Raw genomic sequence first — 18,949 nt, 5'->3', positions numbered from 1 at the left:
GAAGTTGTCAAAAGCATCAGTATAAGACACCGTCACTGCGGCACAAACTCAGAAGCAGCATTTCCCACGTGAAATATGCGTCCTGCGGGGACTCCGCCTCTTCTAACGCACCATGGAAACGCAATGCAACGCTCGCCCTCACACAGCACCCGCCCCTCTCCACTGACCATTGGCTCCGTGTGTCCCCTCTAACACCGCCCCTCCCCGAGCCCAATTGGACAAAGTCCCTCGCCGTCAGGAAACCAACACGGAAAAAGATCCGGAGAAAAAAAGTTATGGAGCGCAGCCTAATCGGATCATGTCTGATGCATGCTGCTGCTGCGTAGTTTTCAAATAGAACAATCTCCATAGTGCCTGAAGAAGGAGCAGAAGGAGAGACCCAGTGGAGCAGCGAGGAAAGGTGCAGGGGTATCAGTTCTGTTTTTTTTTTTTGAAGGAGTCAGATAATCGGCCGGTTGAGAGGAGGGCCAGGTATGTTTTTCCGTTTCCAAGGACTGCCTTTGCTGATGTCAGAGCGGAGGAGGGCAGGAGAGCAGGACAGGTGCGCACAGTCAACTTCCCTTTTCAGTAGCCTTGGGTGAAAGCCTCTCACTGAACGGAGTCCCTCCCGGCAGTCCTGGAACACTTTGGAAACCACTTTTGGAAGTTTTTCTGCTTTTCATCCCGATTTTTTCCTCACAGTGTTGTTAGATTTATTACATGAGCTGTAGAGTGGAATGCAGCCCGTTTGGGTGCTGACAGGCTCCGTGACGCACAGACTCCAGGGGGTCCACGTTGCTCTGTGACATATTGTGGTTCTCCAGCGTGGGGAGGGAAGCTACTATTGCTGGAGAAGTACACGTTACTGTGAAGTGGGGAGTGTTGGGGCTCGAGACGCCCCGGCATCAACACCAGCACTTTCCGCTTCAATGCGACACTGACGCAGCCGCTCTCACGTTCCCCACACGGACAGGTGATGCTCTTTTAATTCATCGGAGTGATCGGGCACACGTGATCCGGACTTGTTTCACCTTGGAATGGAATACGACACGAGAGAGCATCACCAACTTCTCTGATCAACAATGTCTTCCTCCGTGCGTCATTGCGCATTAAGGATCTGAGGCGGTTGCTGCTTTTGAAGGACGCGCGGACTTCCTCTGTAGGGTTCAACGAGAGCTCCCAACAATGTCGAAGACACTGAAAAAGAAGAAGCACTGGTCCACCAAAGTGCAGGAGTGCACCGTGTCATGGGGGGGATCCGGGGAGCTGGTCACCGTGGTGGAGGTGCGCGGCGGCGCAGAGCTGGGAGAGTTCCCCTATCTTGGACACATAGTTTCGGAGGCGATGGTTTGTCACACCGGGAGGTTTCCCTGCGGCGGGGACGTGCTGCTGGAGGTGAACGGCACGCCGGTGAGCGGGCTCACCAACCGTGATACGCTGGCTGTCGTGCGCCACTTTCGGGAACCGATCCGCCTGAAAACTGTGAAACCAGGTGTGTGTGTGTTCAATACCCATCCTGAATCTACACACACACACACACACACACACACACACACACACACACGTGAGTGTGTGAAATGAATTAAAAATGGTATATTGGAACAGAATGACATGTGGACAGAGCAGCTTGGGATAGGTGGGACCAATACTATGAATAAATAATAAGATGCTCTTCGGGTTACAGCCTCACTGCTGAGATGCATTTGAACTGGCTGGGGCAATATGCTCTCTGTGCGCTGTGATATTTCGTTTGGAAGCAGATCGACAGGTCATTTTTTTTTTCGTGTTTTCACTTGGCTTGAGCACATCCAAACTGTGTGTCAGCATGCCTCCTCTTCATTCATGTGGAAACATACAATTTTCCACAATTGCTTTTGCTGCAGTATCCAGCTCTGCCAAACAGCTCAAAGCAAGGGGGACATGCTGTGTTTAAACATGCTTGTTTGTACGCCCACTTATCCATGGCCACGACATAAACAGTGACTGGTCATTAAGGTGGAAGTTCTTTTTCTCAAAACGGTGTTTTATTCATTTTGCGATTGCTTTGCAGGGACTTCGGAGCTTGTACACTGTCCGCTCATAGTCACCACACTCAACATGCCCCTGTAAAGAAGGTGCACTCGCATTCATATTCCCTGCTCGGTCTGTAAACTGTGCTAAAAGCTTATTGATCGGCCATGTATGGGTCTGGTATCACTTTTCCCTGTGATTCTTTGCTCATATGCCACAAGCACTGCTAATAAATGGCTCTGTGTTGATTATTTCAAAACGTGGTGACAATCAAACTGGAGCAGTTGTGCAGGATGGGCGTGTTTGTTTGTGTGTGTGTGTGAGTGTTTGTGTGGATGGATGGATTTGATAGAAGCACTGCTGAGGGTGGCATTTTGAAAACGCTTAGAAGGGATTTGTTAATGGTTGCCTTGCCAGCTTAGACAGTGTTGGCCTGCTTGCTTTGTTGAGGTGAGTCCAAGTGTAATTGAATCAATTAGGTCCATACACTTAAGTCGCCTCCTTGTTGTTGAGCCAGCTTGGTGACATTGTTTGACACGTTAACCACCGGGTATTTCTTCACTATCCATCTTTTCTAAAAGCGGAGGTGTGGTGTAGTGGTTGGCACTCTCGGCTTATAGCAGGATGACTCCAGCCATTGAGGGGTTCACTTTCTTTTCAGAGTTTGCATTTTCTCCCTGTGCATTTGGGCATTGTCTCTCTATGCGAGAAGCTCCAGCCTCCTGCCACCTTCAGTTTAATAAAGAAGAGGCAGAAAATGAGTGAATAAAGGAGTTTCATATGGGAAAGCGTGAGCTGTGGTGCGCTGTCTCCTCACAAGAAGAAGATTCTTGGGTCAAACATGCTCAGTAAGTTTCTTTCCTGGATGCTCCAGTTCCCTCCCACATTGATTGTTACTTAATTTGTGACAATAAATCAGGTGTAAGTGTGAACATGTGAGTGGGTGACGTAATGTCGTCCTCAAGGCCCTACACTAAATGAAGTCGGTTTGGAAGAGGGATGGATGTATTGTGCGCAGCTGTTCATTGAGATAAAATGATGCAATTGAATTCATGAACACAATATAAAGATCCATTGAGCTGCAATCTAGTTTTATTTATTGCAAATAAACAAAATTCATCATTGATATTTCAAAAAACCTCAGTAAATTCTTCATTGGTTCATCATTGTTTGATAAATACTGATTGAGTTGCAATCTTTCGAGCATTTTCTCCTGACTCTGCGTTATATAATGCATACGTTGAGTGACGCTCAATCTACACTCAAGCTTTGCTGGGCTGCTCGCCATTAGTCCCTCGCTTCCTCTTGGGACCTCGCTGTGTGTTTAGATCTCTGTCCCCTTCCTCGTGATTAATTCATTCATCATCCATCATTGATGGCTGCCCTGTGCTGGGGCGGCTGGCGGCTGGATCGCATGTTGGCTGACAGCTGTGCTTGTAAACTTGTATTCTCATGAGAGAGGATGGTCGTTCGGGTTATGGAGTTATGGAGTTTACAGTTGATTAGGGCAGCTTGTTTCACCAAAGAAATACCTTTTGTAGATCTGTCTTAGCAGTTTGTCATGTGATTCCACACAACATGTTGCATCAGTCTGAACTGGGAACATATAAACCAGTTTTTTTTTTTGTTTGTTTGTTTTTTCTTTTAAATTACAAACCTTGATCTATACCGCATCCCTCTTGTCCTCCGACTCGCATGCAAAAGCTTTGTCTCATACCAAGTATTAAGGTTTCGTTAAATGGGGGACCTCCTAATGTTTTTCCACTTGATGAGATATTGTTATTAATGGTTGCTGGAGTCTTTATGCAATAATAAACACACACTTTGAGATGGTAGATGCTTTTATTAGTCGATCACCATGTCGGAAATTATTCCCCTTTTTGTTATTGACTAGTTTCTCTTCACTTTCTTGCGCCACGTCAGTTAAATATACCACATGAATGCATTTAAATAGTCGTCTTCACTGCATACCCATTGTACTCCTTCACCTAGCACCCTGCATCATCAATTATTTATATACATATATATATATATATATACATAAATTAATTAACACTACCTGCCAAACCAATTCCACCTGTAGCTTCAAAATTAAGCATGATCTTGCTGCACAGTTGAGACTTTTTGATATTTCTCTTGCACAATAAAGACAGAAAAAAGGAGGTATATTTTGGGTGGTCCTCTGGCTCCAGACCAGCTGATGCACTCAGTATGCGGCTTCCATTCTGCGAGCGGAGTCAGGCATTAGGCAGTAACCTTGAGGGGACGAATGAAAGGAGAGGCGTAGTGATCGCTACTACCTATTGCAGCTTGTGAGTGGGCAGCTCATTGATTAATGCTGTAAACAGACTAGGATCTGCTTGTTTTTGCCTCATGGAGCTTAATGGATGGAGCATTTAGCTCTCAGGTCCTGGAGCACACTTGATTCACAAATCAGGACTGCTATGGAAACTGTTGTAAGGGTTTTTATTTATCTCGGAAAAGATAAATGATGATGACGACATCCTAGTGTGACTAAGGGTTGCATTTTACAGCTTTTTTCTGGCGATAATTTCTGAGCACTGAACACACTCCTGCCGGTGGAGTCCAGATCAAAGGTACAAGTGTCCCTCTCTTCTCTTCTGTAATGTCAAAATGTGGCCAAATTGCAGTTGTTGAATAAGTAAATGCAGTGTAAACCTAGTCGCTTTGGTTTATAGATCTATTTCTAAAACTAAGAATATATTCTTGCTGTATTATGATTTGACCTGACTGACATAATGTATCACCATTAGCACAGGCACTACCGGTCAATCATGTCAATTACACCTTTCTATTGTTTGAAAGGTATGATCAGCGTCCCTCTAAAGGAAATATAAGTGAGAAATCACAGACACAGTATTTAATAGCTATACTTTAAGTGCCTGTTAAGAATAAATCTACTAAAACTACTTAATATCCAAGGAGAAGCAATAGAAATGAGCTGGATGACTAATGCCTAACTGAAGATACGTCACTCTGAGTTTTTGTTCTGAAATTCACATTATATCAGAAGGAAATTACAACTTAAATGAAAAAGGCAACGTGCGAAAAGCACAGACAAACCCACTCACGTGAGTTGCAGCTCTTGGATTTGGGTTGCAGGCTTTGCTTTTGGGTTGTAGCTACTGCATTTTAGGTAGTACTTTTAATTAGCTCGGTGGCTATTACACGCGAGTTGCGGGTATTTTCGTTAAGGTCGTAACCGCTCCTCTTTGTGGTACTACCTTTCTTTCTTGTATGTGGCTTATGCATTCTGTCGTTAGAATTTGTGATACACCACAATAGTTTCCAACAGTTGCATTGGATCTATTAGACTTAGATGTTGAAAGAGCTTTGTCCCTTTTTTATTTGGGCGGGGGGGGGATTTAGTTCTTTTCCAAAATGCACCTTGTAAATATCTTGATGAAACCACAGACAATAAGCTTGCTTATTTGAATATAACTTAATTACTGTGGGATTTGATCCCACCTGTTATGTTTTTTTTCAACAGAGACTAATTAAGAGTGCCTCCTTCCCTCCTTCGCTCTTGCTTATATTGTCATACATCACTCATCTGTGATGTTCAATGCTCCCCTGAAGTCAGCCAGATGAAATGTTAATTAAGTACCCTTTTTGACAACTGCCTGACAATGCACCTCTACGTGTCTTCATACATGTGATTTACACATTTGGGTGAGGCAGACCACTCCACCGCTTTGTATTGAGAGCGATAGTCTTATCTTGCATTGAATCAAGTGATTATTTTGTGCGTGTAATAATCCTTGCTGACCGTATTGAAATAAATTGTTTTCCACCAAAAAAAAAAAAAAAAAAGAAGCAAAAATACTATTGCATGTGAGTAAGTAAAAGATAATGGAATCCTCGTTTTTCCCAGAGCACGTAATGTGTTTGGTTCAAAGAAGCCTACAGCAATGATTCAGTTATTAAGATACCTGAGCTAAGTGATTCCTCAACTAAACATTGCAGCTCTCGTTGAGTAATCTTGTTTTTCCCGTACAGGTTATTATCAGTGGAATACTTGATGTCTCAATATATTTTTTTGACCTGCGGCTTGCACATTGCTGAGTCTTTACAGAGACCCTAAGCAAAAGATACCCTTTGATGTGGGGAATGTTCCTCTTTTTTTTTCAAATTCATTGCAGGAACATTGGAGGTCTTGGTATCTAAAACAAGAAAAAAAAAAACGAAAAAAAAAACACACATTGCAAAACAGACCTAACATCCTGTAGTAATTTGCTACATTTCCCTCTCCTCTCTTAAAACAAGCTTTTGCAGCAACTTTTGTTTCCGTCTCGCTGGTGGTGTTACACGGGGGTTAACACTTCATACGTTTGCTATCAGCAGTACAGCAGAGCAGCAAGAGCACAGTTCGCGTTAATGTGGGTTCCCCCTACGGTGCAGTCGCAGTGCTTCTATGACTAAGCTGCTCTAAAACCAGCTGAGAGGAGCTGTCGGCATGTTTCTGGTTCTGTGGCTCCTTCTCCCACTGGAAAATGCAACCTCTGTTCCTGTCACTGTTTTTTTTTTTTAGTCATATCTGCGTCTCCTGCGAAGCCCAAGTTTGTTTCACGGGTTTACCTTTTGAAAAAAGGTGAACTTTTCTTTTTTTTTTTTTTTTCTGTCGCCCTTCAAACTTCCAGGGCTCGACTTCCTCTTTACTCTTAGTATATGAGAGAATGAGGAAAAGACATGGACGTTTTGGATCATAAAAATATTCTTCTATCCTTGCCTTGCGTTCCCTTATGGAGGCTCATTAGTATTCCATTTAAAACGAGAACAGTACCCACTCTTCTCTCTCCTGCGCTCTGTATGCTGTTCTCTGTGTTTAAACGTATGCGTTGCAGCTGGACACCTGATGTGGCATCAACCCATCATTCGCTCCTACTGGCTGCTCTCCTGGCTGCTCTCCTGGCTCATTCAACAAACTTGTCACACTCCTTCGCCCTCTGCCTTGCCAATCTGTCAGTGGGGAGAGACAATGGGGCGAGCGGATGGGCCTGCTGAAGCGCCCAGACGGCAGCCGCTGCTGTGAATACCAAAGCACGCGCTCCCATTCATCCCTCCATCCCTTTTGCTCGGAGCCGCTCTCTCCCTCCGCAGCTCATCATGAAGTCGCCCCAGCGCTGCCCAGCCGGCTCCGAGGCCACTCCCTCTGTTTATTAGCTGTTTACAAGTCTGCCGCCTCCTGCCTTGTTTTACGTTGTCTCTTCAAATGGAGTCCAGTGAGGAGGAAAGAAAGATGAGATGGACTAGACGGAGGAAGGTTTGACTAGACTCGTGCTCATTTATCCATCTATCATTGATTTTATAGTTTGGAGCCACTTTGGATAAAAGACGAGGTACGTTGGAGGCAGGCCAAATGCAAAGAGAAAGAAAACGACATTTCTGTTCTGTAGATACAAAATGATATTTACACATGTCAAAGAAAACTATGATTAAACTTTCTAGGATTTGGAAAACTGCCCCACATTTTTTATTTACTGCTTTTAGGTAGAAGTGGGTGTGTCCACCAGATTTTACTGTAATGTTATGGGAAATCAGAAATCAGTGAGGGTCGGCATTCGGGGAAAGAAGGATTGGAAGTACTGCACTACACCACTATGAATCCCCCCTTTATTTCATTCAGTCATTGTTATTTTAGCCGACGAGAACCTGCAGCAGAGCTCTTCAACAGATGTTTAGCACCTCCGGGATCTCCTTTCATACTACCTTGCTGATACTGCGCTTAGAGCTGCATTGTCGTAATGAACTGGGCAGCAACAACGATAACCTCTTCATATAAGCCATACCTCTTAGAGACAGCGGAGATGGGAATATGTGCTGACTCTCAAATAGTCTCTGAGTGGTCATAGCGCGCTGTCAGCAGCAGTGGCGTCTCCAGGTTGCTTCTTCTGGAGATGGACAGCGGAGTTTAGACACACACACACACACACACCCCTCCTTCGAGACGCTTGGCCTCTTTTCCTCAGCTTGACTTCTAATTGGTCTCACTCCAACATCCTTGTAGCTGTTTACCCCTTTTTGAGATAAGATGAGGTCAGCTTCTGAACAGTGCATATAGATAACCAAGAGCAGAGCTCTGCCAGGTCCGACATTATTAAGAAAGATAACCTCCACCACTGTACTACATAAACGAGGCTCATTCTTCCTATCTTTACCCTGTTGTGACTGAAAGGCGCACATTGATGAAGTGAATTTGTACTCTGAATGTGTCGTCTTGCAGAAAAGAATATTGATCCTTTGAGGTCGGGGTCATCACTTCTTGTCGTGGACATTTTGATTAATTTGATGTGATTTGAATGGAAAAAAAGGTGGTGCACTTGCATTTCCACGGTCAATAGTCCTATACAGCGCATAGAAGTGCTCCAAGTGATACACTGAGGACACTTTTCAAAAACAATCTGCTGAGTTAAAACTCGTTCTCCGACAGCTGTGGAAACCTGCGTTTAACTTGGCAGCAGGATCATCAAGGACCGCTTGATGTTTCCTCATAGCCTGTTTCTCTCTCCTTTTTCATTTATGGCGTCATCGCTTTTGCCCTCATCTTCAGTCGCCAGCTACTTGATAAGAAGCATTGTCGCCCCCTTGCATGAAACAAACAGCAGAAGGTTGCAATGTTGGAGGAAGCAGTCATCAAGCAGCTGAGATTGCTCTGAGTAGTACTGCAATACCATCTGACCGGGATGCCTCTGAGGACAGATTCACCGCGGACCAATTAACTTAAGAGATTGTCCCTTTTTGTTTCGGTGTGACCCACAGACCTGCCTTGGTTTAGAAGAGGAAATGGAGATGGAGAGAAGGAAACCGACTGTTATGGATCAATATAGAGGTGCAGATGTGGATAGGAGATATATGGGGTTAGATTATCTGAAAGTTGATTGAAGTGTGGTTCCTCCAGATGCACACTCACTGCCCTCTGGGGAGAGTTGATTTGGGGTTGTTTTTTGTTTTTTTTGGCCACGTCTGTATGAAACGTCTCCCATGGTGTTTGTAGCAGAGGCAATAACGGGAACAGAGAGGAGAAGCAGCTGGCACATCGTTGCCTCAGACATTTCCCTGAGAAGGATTGTCTTTTGAAGGATACATTGAATTTAAACTGAGGAGAAAAAAAAAGAAAAGCTGAACAGATTTAGAAGAAAAAAAAAAGAATGGGGTCAAAGAGGGAGGAGTGCAAACAATAGGAAGGAGACGCAAGAGTGCGAATGAACAGGAATACCAGGTGGAGACTGAGCGGTAGGAACAGGTCGGGGAAGATGAGGAAAAAAAGCAGTGATAATCTTTGGACTGAAAACGTTTATGTTGCTATTAATCACAATATTAGTATCGATTCTCTGTTGTGGCTGTCTGAAATGATTGTGCCTGGCGTTCATCAAACCAACACTTACTATTTCAGACTTGCGGCACAGTCGGTATTTCCAATCTTGTCTGCAAGTAACTGGTTTATGTGAGCCGACTGCATATGTGTGCGCACGCACGCATGGTGATAAAAAATTAAGTCACATTTGAATTGGGACCCACTTTTGGTCGCCCTTTCAGCCCAAATGCAATCATGCTGGAAGATAGCATGCTTCTTGCTCGATGCTTTTGAATGCTGCCAGACTACCTTCCCTATAATTTTGCTCATATTCCTCCCTATGACGCTAAAGGAGAGTGTGGCACCAGTGCTATTTAGAGTTTCTTGGATTCACTTTCCAATAGATCTCAGGAGTTTATTTTGGAGAGTAATGATAAGCGCAAGATGAATCGCCTGTCTCTACAGCACGGGCCGGTGCATGCCTCCGTTTCTCAGTTGGACTCGTTCGTTACGCGTGGGGCAATAAATCAGTCGAAGACTCAATCTTGGAGCCCAATCTCCTGGTTGGCTGTGGTTCTTCAGACTTGGGCTTGTGCCCACGCTGATGCGCCTTTGTCAATACTCATTCTGCCAGCGTAGCCCACTCAGCTGTTCTGCCGTGGTACTCGACCTCAAGGAATCGATTGCAGCCCATCCTACTTGCGCACATGACAACACCTCATCTCAAACGGATATACATCCCGCCGCCCTTCTCACACACCTTCACAGTAACCACCTCCTCGGCCAGCTGCTGCTATTGCCTCCTCGGCTCCCTGAGCTGCGGTACGCCTGGCGTGCGTGCCAACCCTCTGCATGACAACGGGAGAGAATTTCATGTTTTGTCACAGAAGCTTTCTTATTTCTTTTGATGTTTTTCCTCCTGCTAGGAGTTTGTTTTGGAGTGTCGTAACTATTAAAAAAAAGGTAAATGGACTTGGTCAGTCCCATTCATCCATTCACAATCCAATGGCAACACCTGCCATGCAAAATACTTGCATTCCATTGAGAGCAATTTGGGTTCAGTATTGAGCATTGAGAGAGCGAGATGTTGAACCATTAACTTTGGGATTCAAAGACAACTCACTCTACTAAATGAAACACAATTGCATATTGTATATTATTGTTTTATGTTGTTTATTGCAGTTTAGATAGACTAACTGGGTGAAGTCATCCTGAGACAAACGGCTTCACAGATTAAAAAAAAAAAAAAGAAAAAACACCTCTTTGACTTAGTGGCTCTTGAGAGGCATTCATCTTGATGTGAGGCAGCTACAAAATTTTCTTATGTTAATAATTCATCATGTGTGCTCCGTTCTACCCGCGAGATGTTATGCTCTGTAGAGATGAGGTTCCCGGAGTATCCTCATTAGAATTCATGGGTGTTGGTATTCGTGGCCGGCCAATTTAGCTTGCTTAGCTCCTTAGCTGCTCTAACTGGTTATTGATCGGTTCCAATCTCATCCCTGTTAACGTAGCCGACACATCCGGTGCCGGTGCATGCACCCACCGGCCTGATCTTTATGGAAAGTTGAGGACACCAGTAGGACATTTTGCTTACGGTGTATTTGACTCACTCTGTTATTCATGATGCTGTGCCTTCGCAGAGGGTCCTCGTGAGCAATGACCGCGTCTGTTTGGAAAGTTTTGACTTCTCCTCAGTCGGCTCATGAAGGCTTTTTTCTTATTTTCGGTTAATAAGCTTATCCAAGCAAACAAATTGCAAATTTTTTCTTTTTGTCCACCAACTAGACAACTTGTGCTCTTTCGGATTGTGAGCATATGCTTGACTGACAGGTGTTATGTTGGTTTAGTGTTTTCACTTATTTTTTTCCAAACCAAACTGAACGCAGTGACAAAATTTGCCCTCAAGCTGCCTTTGCGACAGCCTGCCCGTCACTGGCTCTCGGCAAATACACTCAAGAGATCACATGAACATTGCTCACTGTTTAAAGCAAGCAGAAGGACAGGTCTCTCTGCAATCCTCACGTCCCGATGATGCAATCGCTGGAGTATCCACAAGTACCAGTCATTCAGGCTTGACATTCAATGGGCGCGTGCAGATTTGAAAAGCTCTACTGAGAGCCTTTTATAAAGAGCGAGACAAGTTTTAATATTGTAGGTAGAAGAGTGTTTTTTTGTGTATTGCCCATCATGCTTTTGACCTTAATGCCCTTTATTTTAATTATGTGTATAACCAGAGGTGGCGAAATATATGCATCAACCTTAAATAAAAAGGACACGTTTAACTTTTCCATTCAAAGTGAAATTGTGAAAAATTCTGTAAGTATGAAAATAAAGAACAAGACTTCAAATTTTCAAATTGCTGTACTTCAAATCAACTTCAAACAGAAAAGACAAATTCTGTTGAATCTGTCTGTACGTCCACTGTCCAGCTTAGTTCACATGGAGTTGAAGTGGCCATAAGGACTCTCCAAATCTACCTGCCAGACATCCCTAACAAGGCCTCTAATAGGCGACCCGGTGACATCTTGATCAGTAGATAAACTTAAAAACAAATGTTTTAAAGGCATATTTCAAAAATATCACTACTATAGCACAGAACTGAAAAAAATGTACTTTATTGATTCCCAACTTTGCTTCCAACTGTCCTAGTTAGCCTTGTGTATTTTGTTTCTGGTCCTTGCGATTACCTCTAAACTGTAATTTCTGACATTAGGATGTTTTGCAGTTTGGGCACTGCCATTTTTCCAGGATTTACTTCTTGGTTAGAACAATTGGTTCAGTTGTGCCATCAGATCACAAGAAAAACCTTTTACTTTGACAGAACCTGTTTACAAAGAAGTGCTCAGACAGATGATGTGTTATTACAGCTTTATATTACGTAATGAGTAAAAACCGCTCATAATGACTGTTTTTTCCCCCCTTTAATATCTGCTATATCGCACTTACAAAGTGACTCAATTGTTGTCGATGTGTGCCTGGCGGGAGGGCCTGACTGTTTATCTGGGAATGGCGATCATGTATGGAATGCAGTTATTTTGAATTTGCTGAGCTCAATGAGAAGTAGTGCAGAGCCTCACTAGTGTATTGTTACCAACAGGTGCTTTTTCTGGCAGATGTTTCGCATTGTTCCCAGGATGCCGCTCCCTGCTCTGTTATTGTGCTGACAACCTGAAGGAGACTGTGCTCCTTTTGTGATTTTTTTTTTTTTTTTTTTTTTTTTTTTTTGGTCATGAGCTCCTACACCTTTTAAGCTTGTGTTGCATTCTGTTTAGACAAGATGGTACATTAGATTATCTTTAACTGTCTGGCACGCTTTAAAACAAACTGGATCAGTTTGAATTATATACAGTCTGCCTAACTTTCACATGTCGAGTTAGGGAAGCTGAGGAAACCTAAGCAGTTTGCACACTGTTCAGCCATAATTATCAAACACTTTTTTTTTTTTAACTTTCTTTCACCACTTTTAATAGACACTTACCACTGCAGACCAGGAACAACCCACAGAAGCAGCACTTTTACAAACATTCTGACCAAGTCATCGGACCATAACAATTTGGTACTTGTCATTCATTCAAAACATTACCCATTTATTTTTCATACTTCTGACGCGTCAACTTTGAGTAAAAAATGTTCACTTGCTGCCTGATATATCTCTTCCACTAACAGGTACCCTAATGATGAGTTATGCTGTGATACTCGCTTTAGTGGTCAGTGGTCCAATTGGTATAGGTTCATTCATCCATTTGTCTTGTTTACCTTCTTTTTAAAACAGAAGGTTGATTGCAGCCGACTTTGGATGAGAGGTGGCGGTTGGAATGGCCGTGACAGGACGACACAAAGTACCCAGTGAAAAAAATCATGCATGCACTTGAAAAACATGCAATGCCACACAGAAAGTTCTCAAGCCCGGAAATAAAGTGAAGCCTTCTTGTTGAGTTGATGACTAAATCACTGTGCAGCCCTTTTTGCGAATGCAGCAATAAAACAGCCTCTAAAACTAACAGCCTTCTGATCATTTAAGTTGTAGGATATTAAAACTATAAGTATGTTGTTATTTCAGTTAGTTGTTGATTGAGCTACAAAACCTTTTCATTAATAGTTGATTGATTTAGTTTGACACAGTTAAACTTTGTACGCTCACCTGAACTGACTCCGGAAATGAGCGGATTTTGCTAAAACCTCAAATCATTTACACACAGTAGGAGCCAAACCACCACAAACGCATTGGAAAAAGTTTCACAAGGGCTTTTTTAAACTCGGAAATATTTGTTCCTTTTAAAGCATTTCTCCGAGACAAAGTTGTCTTTTGTCCTTGTGTGTGTTTGTGACGTATCAAAACTGCATCGGTCATCTGTCAAGACCGATCATTTGTATGCCAGCCATTCATCAGATTTCAGGCACATGTCTTGCCAATGAATAGTAGGTTCAAGGTGGGTTCAATCTTGAGGTCTTGGGACGTGTTGTGATTTCACTCAAGCTAAACATCTCCTCCAAAAAAACACTCTTGAGGGCTTGTGCTCATAACATGCTTTGTATACTCGGCGTATCCGAAAAGTTCATTCACTGAGGAAGAATGTAGTCTGACTGGTGCTGCTGTAATGTGGAAGAGCAACGTTCTTGTTCTCTCACGTCACAAATAAAAAAAAAAAAATGCACGTTGAAACTGCCCTGAATGACCTGTTGTAAGCAGACTATTTAGATCAAGTTTTAGGTATCTGTGGTCCACAGACTAAATATAGAAAAGATGACACTGATGCTCTCGGAATAGCTACCAAGTGCGCAAAAACATAATTTTAGGTGAAGGAAATGCTTAAAACTTGAGCAATAAAGATCTAAAATTTGGCTTCAGGCAAACATCTTGAGAGGGTGAGCAGCCAGTCTCAGCGGCCTGCTTTTAAGATATATCATACTTCCTCTCCAATGGTCTGGGGCACAGCAGGGCTGTTCTGTAGTGGCACTTGGGCAGTCTCCGTGCCCAGGCTGCTTAAGAGCCCATGTGTCAGGGGGCTCCTTAGGATCCAGCAGAGGAGCACAGCTCACACTGATTCAACACTTGTGTTGACAGGCCTCATAGCCAGGTTGAGAAGTAAACACACATGCAGACTTCACAGCACGTTCACACATGCCATCCCGCACACGCACAAATGCACACAAGCACTAATGATAGATAAAGTTCAGATTCTTCCTGACAGCCACCCAACCATCCAGCGACCCCTCTGACCCCTCACAGCAGTTTGGCATTAGGCGGCTCCCTCCTGGATCTATTGGAGTGAGAGGAAGTGGCTCCTCTTGTCATGAAAGGAGCAGACTGTCTTTCTCCCTGTGTTGTGATCACAATGTGCTGTCACGGGAAATGTACACTGTATGCTGTAATCCAAAAATCTCCATGATTGATGTGCAAATATTACCAATATCTGGGAAATGAAGGTGTTCCCTTTTATAGTTTTCAAAATGTGGTTGAAAATAATTCCTTTTGTTTGCTCGCTGAATAATTTCACAGTTTAGAGTGATGCAGCCTGGTGACAAATTCACAGATTAGCAGACACTCTCTTGGCAGCATCACTTTTCAGGTTTAGTTATGCCGCAAAAGTATGGTATTATAATGACTTAATGGGATTAGGTGATTTTGTTTCTCTCATCGGCTTTGTATAGTTTTAGGCCTCATATCTCCTGCGTCATTAAGTCTGGCCACTGAGTTGCTATCAGCATTTGCTTTGTTGATTCATTGTTCTACTTGTGTTGTTCTGACTGAAAGAAGACTGTATACCCTCTCTTCTGAGGATGGAAATCACCCTGACTGCATTGCAAAATATCCAAAGCATAACCATCAAATTTAAATGTGTGCCCGAATAGATGATTTAGCAAAAATACCAATGCGAGCTATAAAAACCAAACCAAAGAAAAGCAGGCTGAACAAATATTTGGCAATACCTACCACCTGAATCCCGATTCAGCCGGTGTGTCTTTTTCCCAATGCACACTCGTTATCATGAGGCATTTATACAACTTGAAAGCTGCTGTGGTTATCTGGCGATGCAGTACAGAACTTGTTCACCTCTCCAGAGGGTCACACACAATGAAAAGCTGCTTGTGGATCAGTGGGATTCCTTTGTGGCTGTGAGACCATGCAGACTTACAGGAATTTGACATCACTAATGTTGATCATGTAGCTGCTTATGGTGGATGATCATTTGGTGGGTTACCGCAAATGTTAAACACACAGCGCCCCCAGAGTGAAAGGACAATGTGAATGTTTCTGCATTTTTTTACCCCTTTGACCACATTAGTGATGTTTTGAAGCCTATTAGTCATTTCAGGCCAATTCTGGATTTCAGGCAACCTCTGGTTTTCATTATTTTCACTTCGCAGGGATTTGAGTGCTGTGCGAGTTAACATTTTTCTGCTTTCATTTTTTTTTTCGTTCAAAGTTTTTGATGTGTTGTGTTTGAAACTGAGTTCCTTCTTAAATGCTCCTTGTTTATGTGTTCAAGGACTCTAAAACTTCAGCGATTTGAACATTGGAAAATGTGTTTTTCCATTTATGTGTTTTCTTTGATACAGCCATATTCGCATGCACACCTTTTAGCCTTCTATCTTCTGCTACTGTGCACACGCACAATGGCTATCATAAATAGTTCTCCTGCACATGCTCAGTAGATGGACAATAACAACAATGGGTTTCGGTGATTTTAAAGCCGTTATAGCGATCCAACATAGTCGTCTGTCCATACGAATGTCTGTGTCATCATTGTTAATGTTTATAGCATTTTGTTGTCTGTAGACTTGTGTGTGGTTTCATTTAAAAACAAACAAAAAAAAAAAAACAGCACCCACTCGTGGCGCCACATGCTAACAACATAATTTTCAGTGTTTCTACCATTGATGTGTAAACAGACATTATTTTCAAAACATTGGCGTGATATTTTTCTTAAATGAAAATGCAGAAACGATACATTTATGCTTCAAACGTTGTTGTGTAAATGGGGTCTAAGATAAAAAGCTCTGCGAAGGAAGCATGATTTTCTCTCTCGTGTTGAGCCTTTTACAGACTCTGTGCAACTTTTGCCGTCTTAGAATTTGATTACCTGCAACACTGTGACATTGTTGCTCTCCACTCAACGACCTTTAGAATGTGTTTACAGTCGCCACCTCTGGTTATCTATGTACACCACCAATGCTGTCAGGAAAAAGGATTAAAGAAACCAAGAATAAAGTTCTAGTATCAGTAATGTGCAGGGAAAACGCTTGTTGTGAGCATCAAAATGGCTGTCCCTGAACCAATCCAACTACATGACATAAGGTTTTAAGCCACTGCGAGCGGTGTCATCACGATTGTTTACCCGCCTTTAGGCTGTTTTTATTTCAACTATCTTGTACCCAAAGATGACCTATTTAAAAATGGTGAAAGTGATGAAATCGTCACTACTATACTGGTAAGTTTCAAGCCGTGTGGAGTTTTACAGTTTCCCGAAAATGATTCCAGTAAAGACAAATGGCTGCCTGAAAGTAGAAAATTCTTTATTTCTCAAACTTACAAAGGCCTGTTTTGCAAGATGGCTGTGACCTTCTTACAGTTAATGATCCAAAACATTGAAAACCATTGGCGTAGTCTGTAAATGATGTATGCTGATGAGTGCGAGAGCTGTGCGAGTTTCAATTTGTGCAGGTCCTTGATACCTGTTTTCTTTTCCATCTCAACCCTTCTGTTCTTTTGGTGCTGTGTTCATTTCAGCCATCTGTTTATTTACCCTGATTTATTGTCTGTTATTATCACAACGCTACAGCAAGCTCCAGCGCCACGGTATGCAAATACATGACCAGCTTTTGTCTCCGGCAAATAACAGCGTGATCTTAAGTTTGCATGAATAACTGATGATCAGTCGTCGTAACAAGGCGAAAAAGCAGCACGAAGCCTTTTGTTTGATGTCCATGTGGACGGAGCAAGCTGTTAGATTGCCGAGTTGAGGTTCGTGGTTTGCAGGTTTGCAGGTTCGTTGTTTACCTGCAGTATTCAATTTAATCTGCGGGCCTTTATAACTCTTTGGAAATAGAAACGCATTTGCCATCCTTCCCCTGTGGGTTTGCTGCTGAGCAGTTTGAGAGATGAAGCCATATTGAATGAGATTGAATGACCATGAACACACGTAGAAATGTTTAGAGATGCACGTGTGTCCTGATGAATCCCCGAAAGCCTGCTGTTACTCAGTTAATGATCCTACTCGGTGCCCAAGTCAGTTCTATTATTGGGACATGCTCCTATTCATTCGTCAATGGCTGCTTGGTGATGCAGGATGGCAGGGAGCGTAAGCGGCTCCGCACTTCTTTTTCTCAGCCCTCCGTTAAAAGGGAGTATGAGGATGGAGGTGAATTTATCTCCTCTGTCCTTCTGTTTTTCTGTTTTCCTCCCGCTCGTCTATGGATGGTTTATGTGAAAGACTGGCTAAAGTGGAGCAGGCTCTCTTTTCCTCCTCTGTGTGGGTTATATTAATTGCCTCCAAGGAGAGACGGGTGGGACAATGCCCCTAATGGAGTGCATGTAAATTTCTTCAAGAAATGCTCCCAGAACCTACGCCGAGAACTTGAGGGTCCTTATGATGTAAAATCGCCCATAAATATATTCTGGAGTAGCAACGGTAAACCCGGGGATATGATCTTTATGCTCAGCAGGTGCAGCTGGCTGCGCTTCACTTTACCTTGTAAGCCTCATGTATAACTCATCAGTATGTCCCCTTTGTCTCTAGAGGGAGCCTTGCCAATTATCCATGAAGGTAAAACTAGCCACACTTGTTTGTTGGTTTCGGGGGAGTTTCTAGTCTCTATTGTGTTTCGAACTGGAGCCTGTTTTTCCAGTTTGAAGAATGATGATGTTTGCCATTCCATATGAGTTGCATTGCTACTCCAGCAGATTAGAGGCAGAGATAATCAACTCAACCTACATCTTTAAAAGTTTTTTTTTTTTTTTTTTTCTCGCTTCTGACACTAGATTCACAACTGCACATTTCTGCCATGGCTGTCCTTGACAACTGCTGGCGATGACGGTATCGAAGATGAAAGTATGGGGACACAACGTCTAACTATCAGCCAGTATCAATTACACCAGCTGACATCCAAGCCTTGGGAATGGGGATATAGCATATTCTCTTTCCCCCTTTTAAACATTTAAAGAGAACGGCTCTCACAGCACGTGGTTTATGATGACACAAAGGTGCTTTCAAACTCATGTGCTCACCCGAGGACAGGTACATGGAGTCCTCAGGCCATCATGCAATGGAAATGCAACATTATTAGTTTGTTCAGATTTTTTGGGACAAGCTCAGAACAAAGATGTGTGGTGTCGGGCATGTGTGACTGTGTGCAGTGCATATGTGTTCTATAATGGAGGAGCAGGAGGAAGACAGTGCAGTGAGACCAATTAGCTTATTCCTTGATCCCAGCCCTATTGGGAATCTGTCTGTGAGCAAGGTCTAACTTCCTCTCTGGTAATGCAGCACTGCAGTTATATACATGTAGGACCGACCTGCTTGCTGCAGTATGAAATTTATATTCTGTCAACCCCGAAGATGCATTGTCTGTTTGTGATTAGTTGTCAAGCCTGCAAGTGTTTCTTCCTACTGCATGTCTTTGATCTGCTTCACTTCTACT

The 18,949-nt window shown here is 43.0% G+C and overlaps 1 protein-coding gene across 1 annotated transcript in view; it reads left to right on the top strand.

The window, feature by feature from the left end:
• Positions 1 to 247: 247 nt before the first annotated feature.
• magi3a (membrane associated guanylate kinase, WW and PDZ domain containing 3a) overlaps positions 248 to 18,949 on the top strand; it is a 122,507-nt gene continuing 103,805 nt past the window's right edge. The window contains exon 1 of the mRNA XM_080469128.1: positions 248 to 1,471. Within this exon, the coding sequence (XP_080325254.1) occupies positions 1,165 to 1,471 (307 nt within the window). The 5' untranslated portion in view covers positions 248 to 1,164. The remainder of the gene's footprint in view (positions 1,472 to 18,949) is intronic.

The sequence above is a fragment of the Lipophrys pholis genome (assembly GCF_963383615.2).
Source record: "Lipophrys pholis genome assembly, chromosome: 8".
Taxonomy (NCBI): domain Eukaryota; kingdom Metazoa; phylum Chordata; class Actinopteri; order Blenniiformes; family Blenniidae; genus Lipophrys; species Lipophrys pholis.
This window is presented reverse-complemented; position numbering and strand designations above follow the sequence as displayed.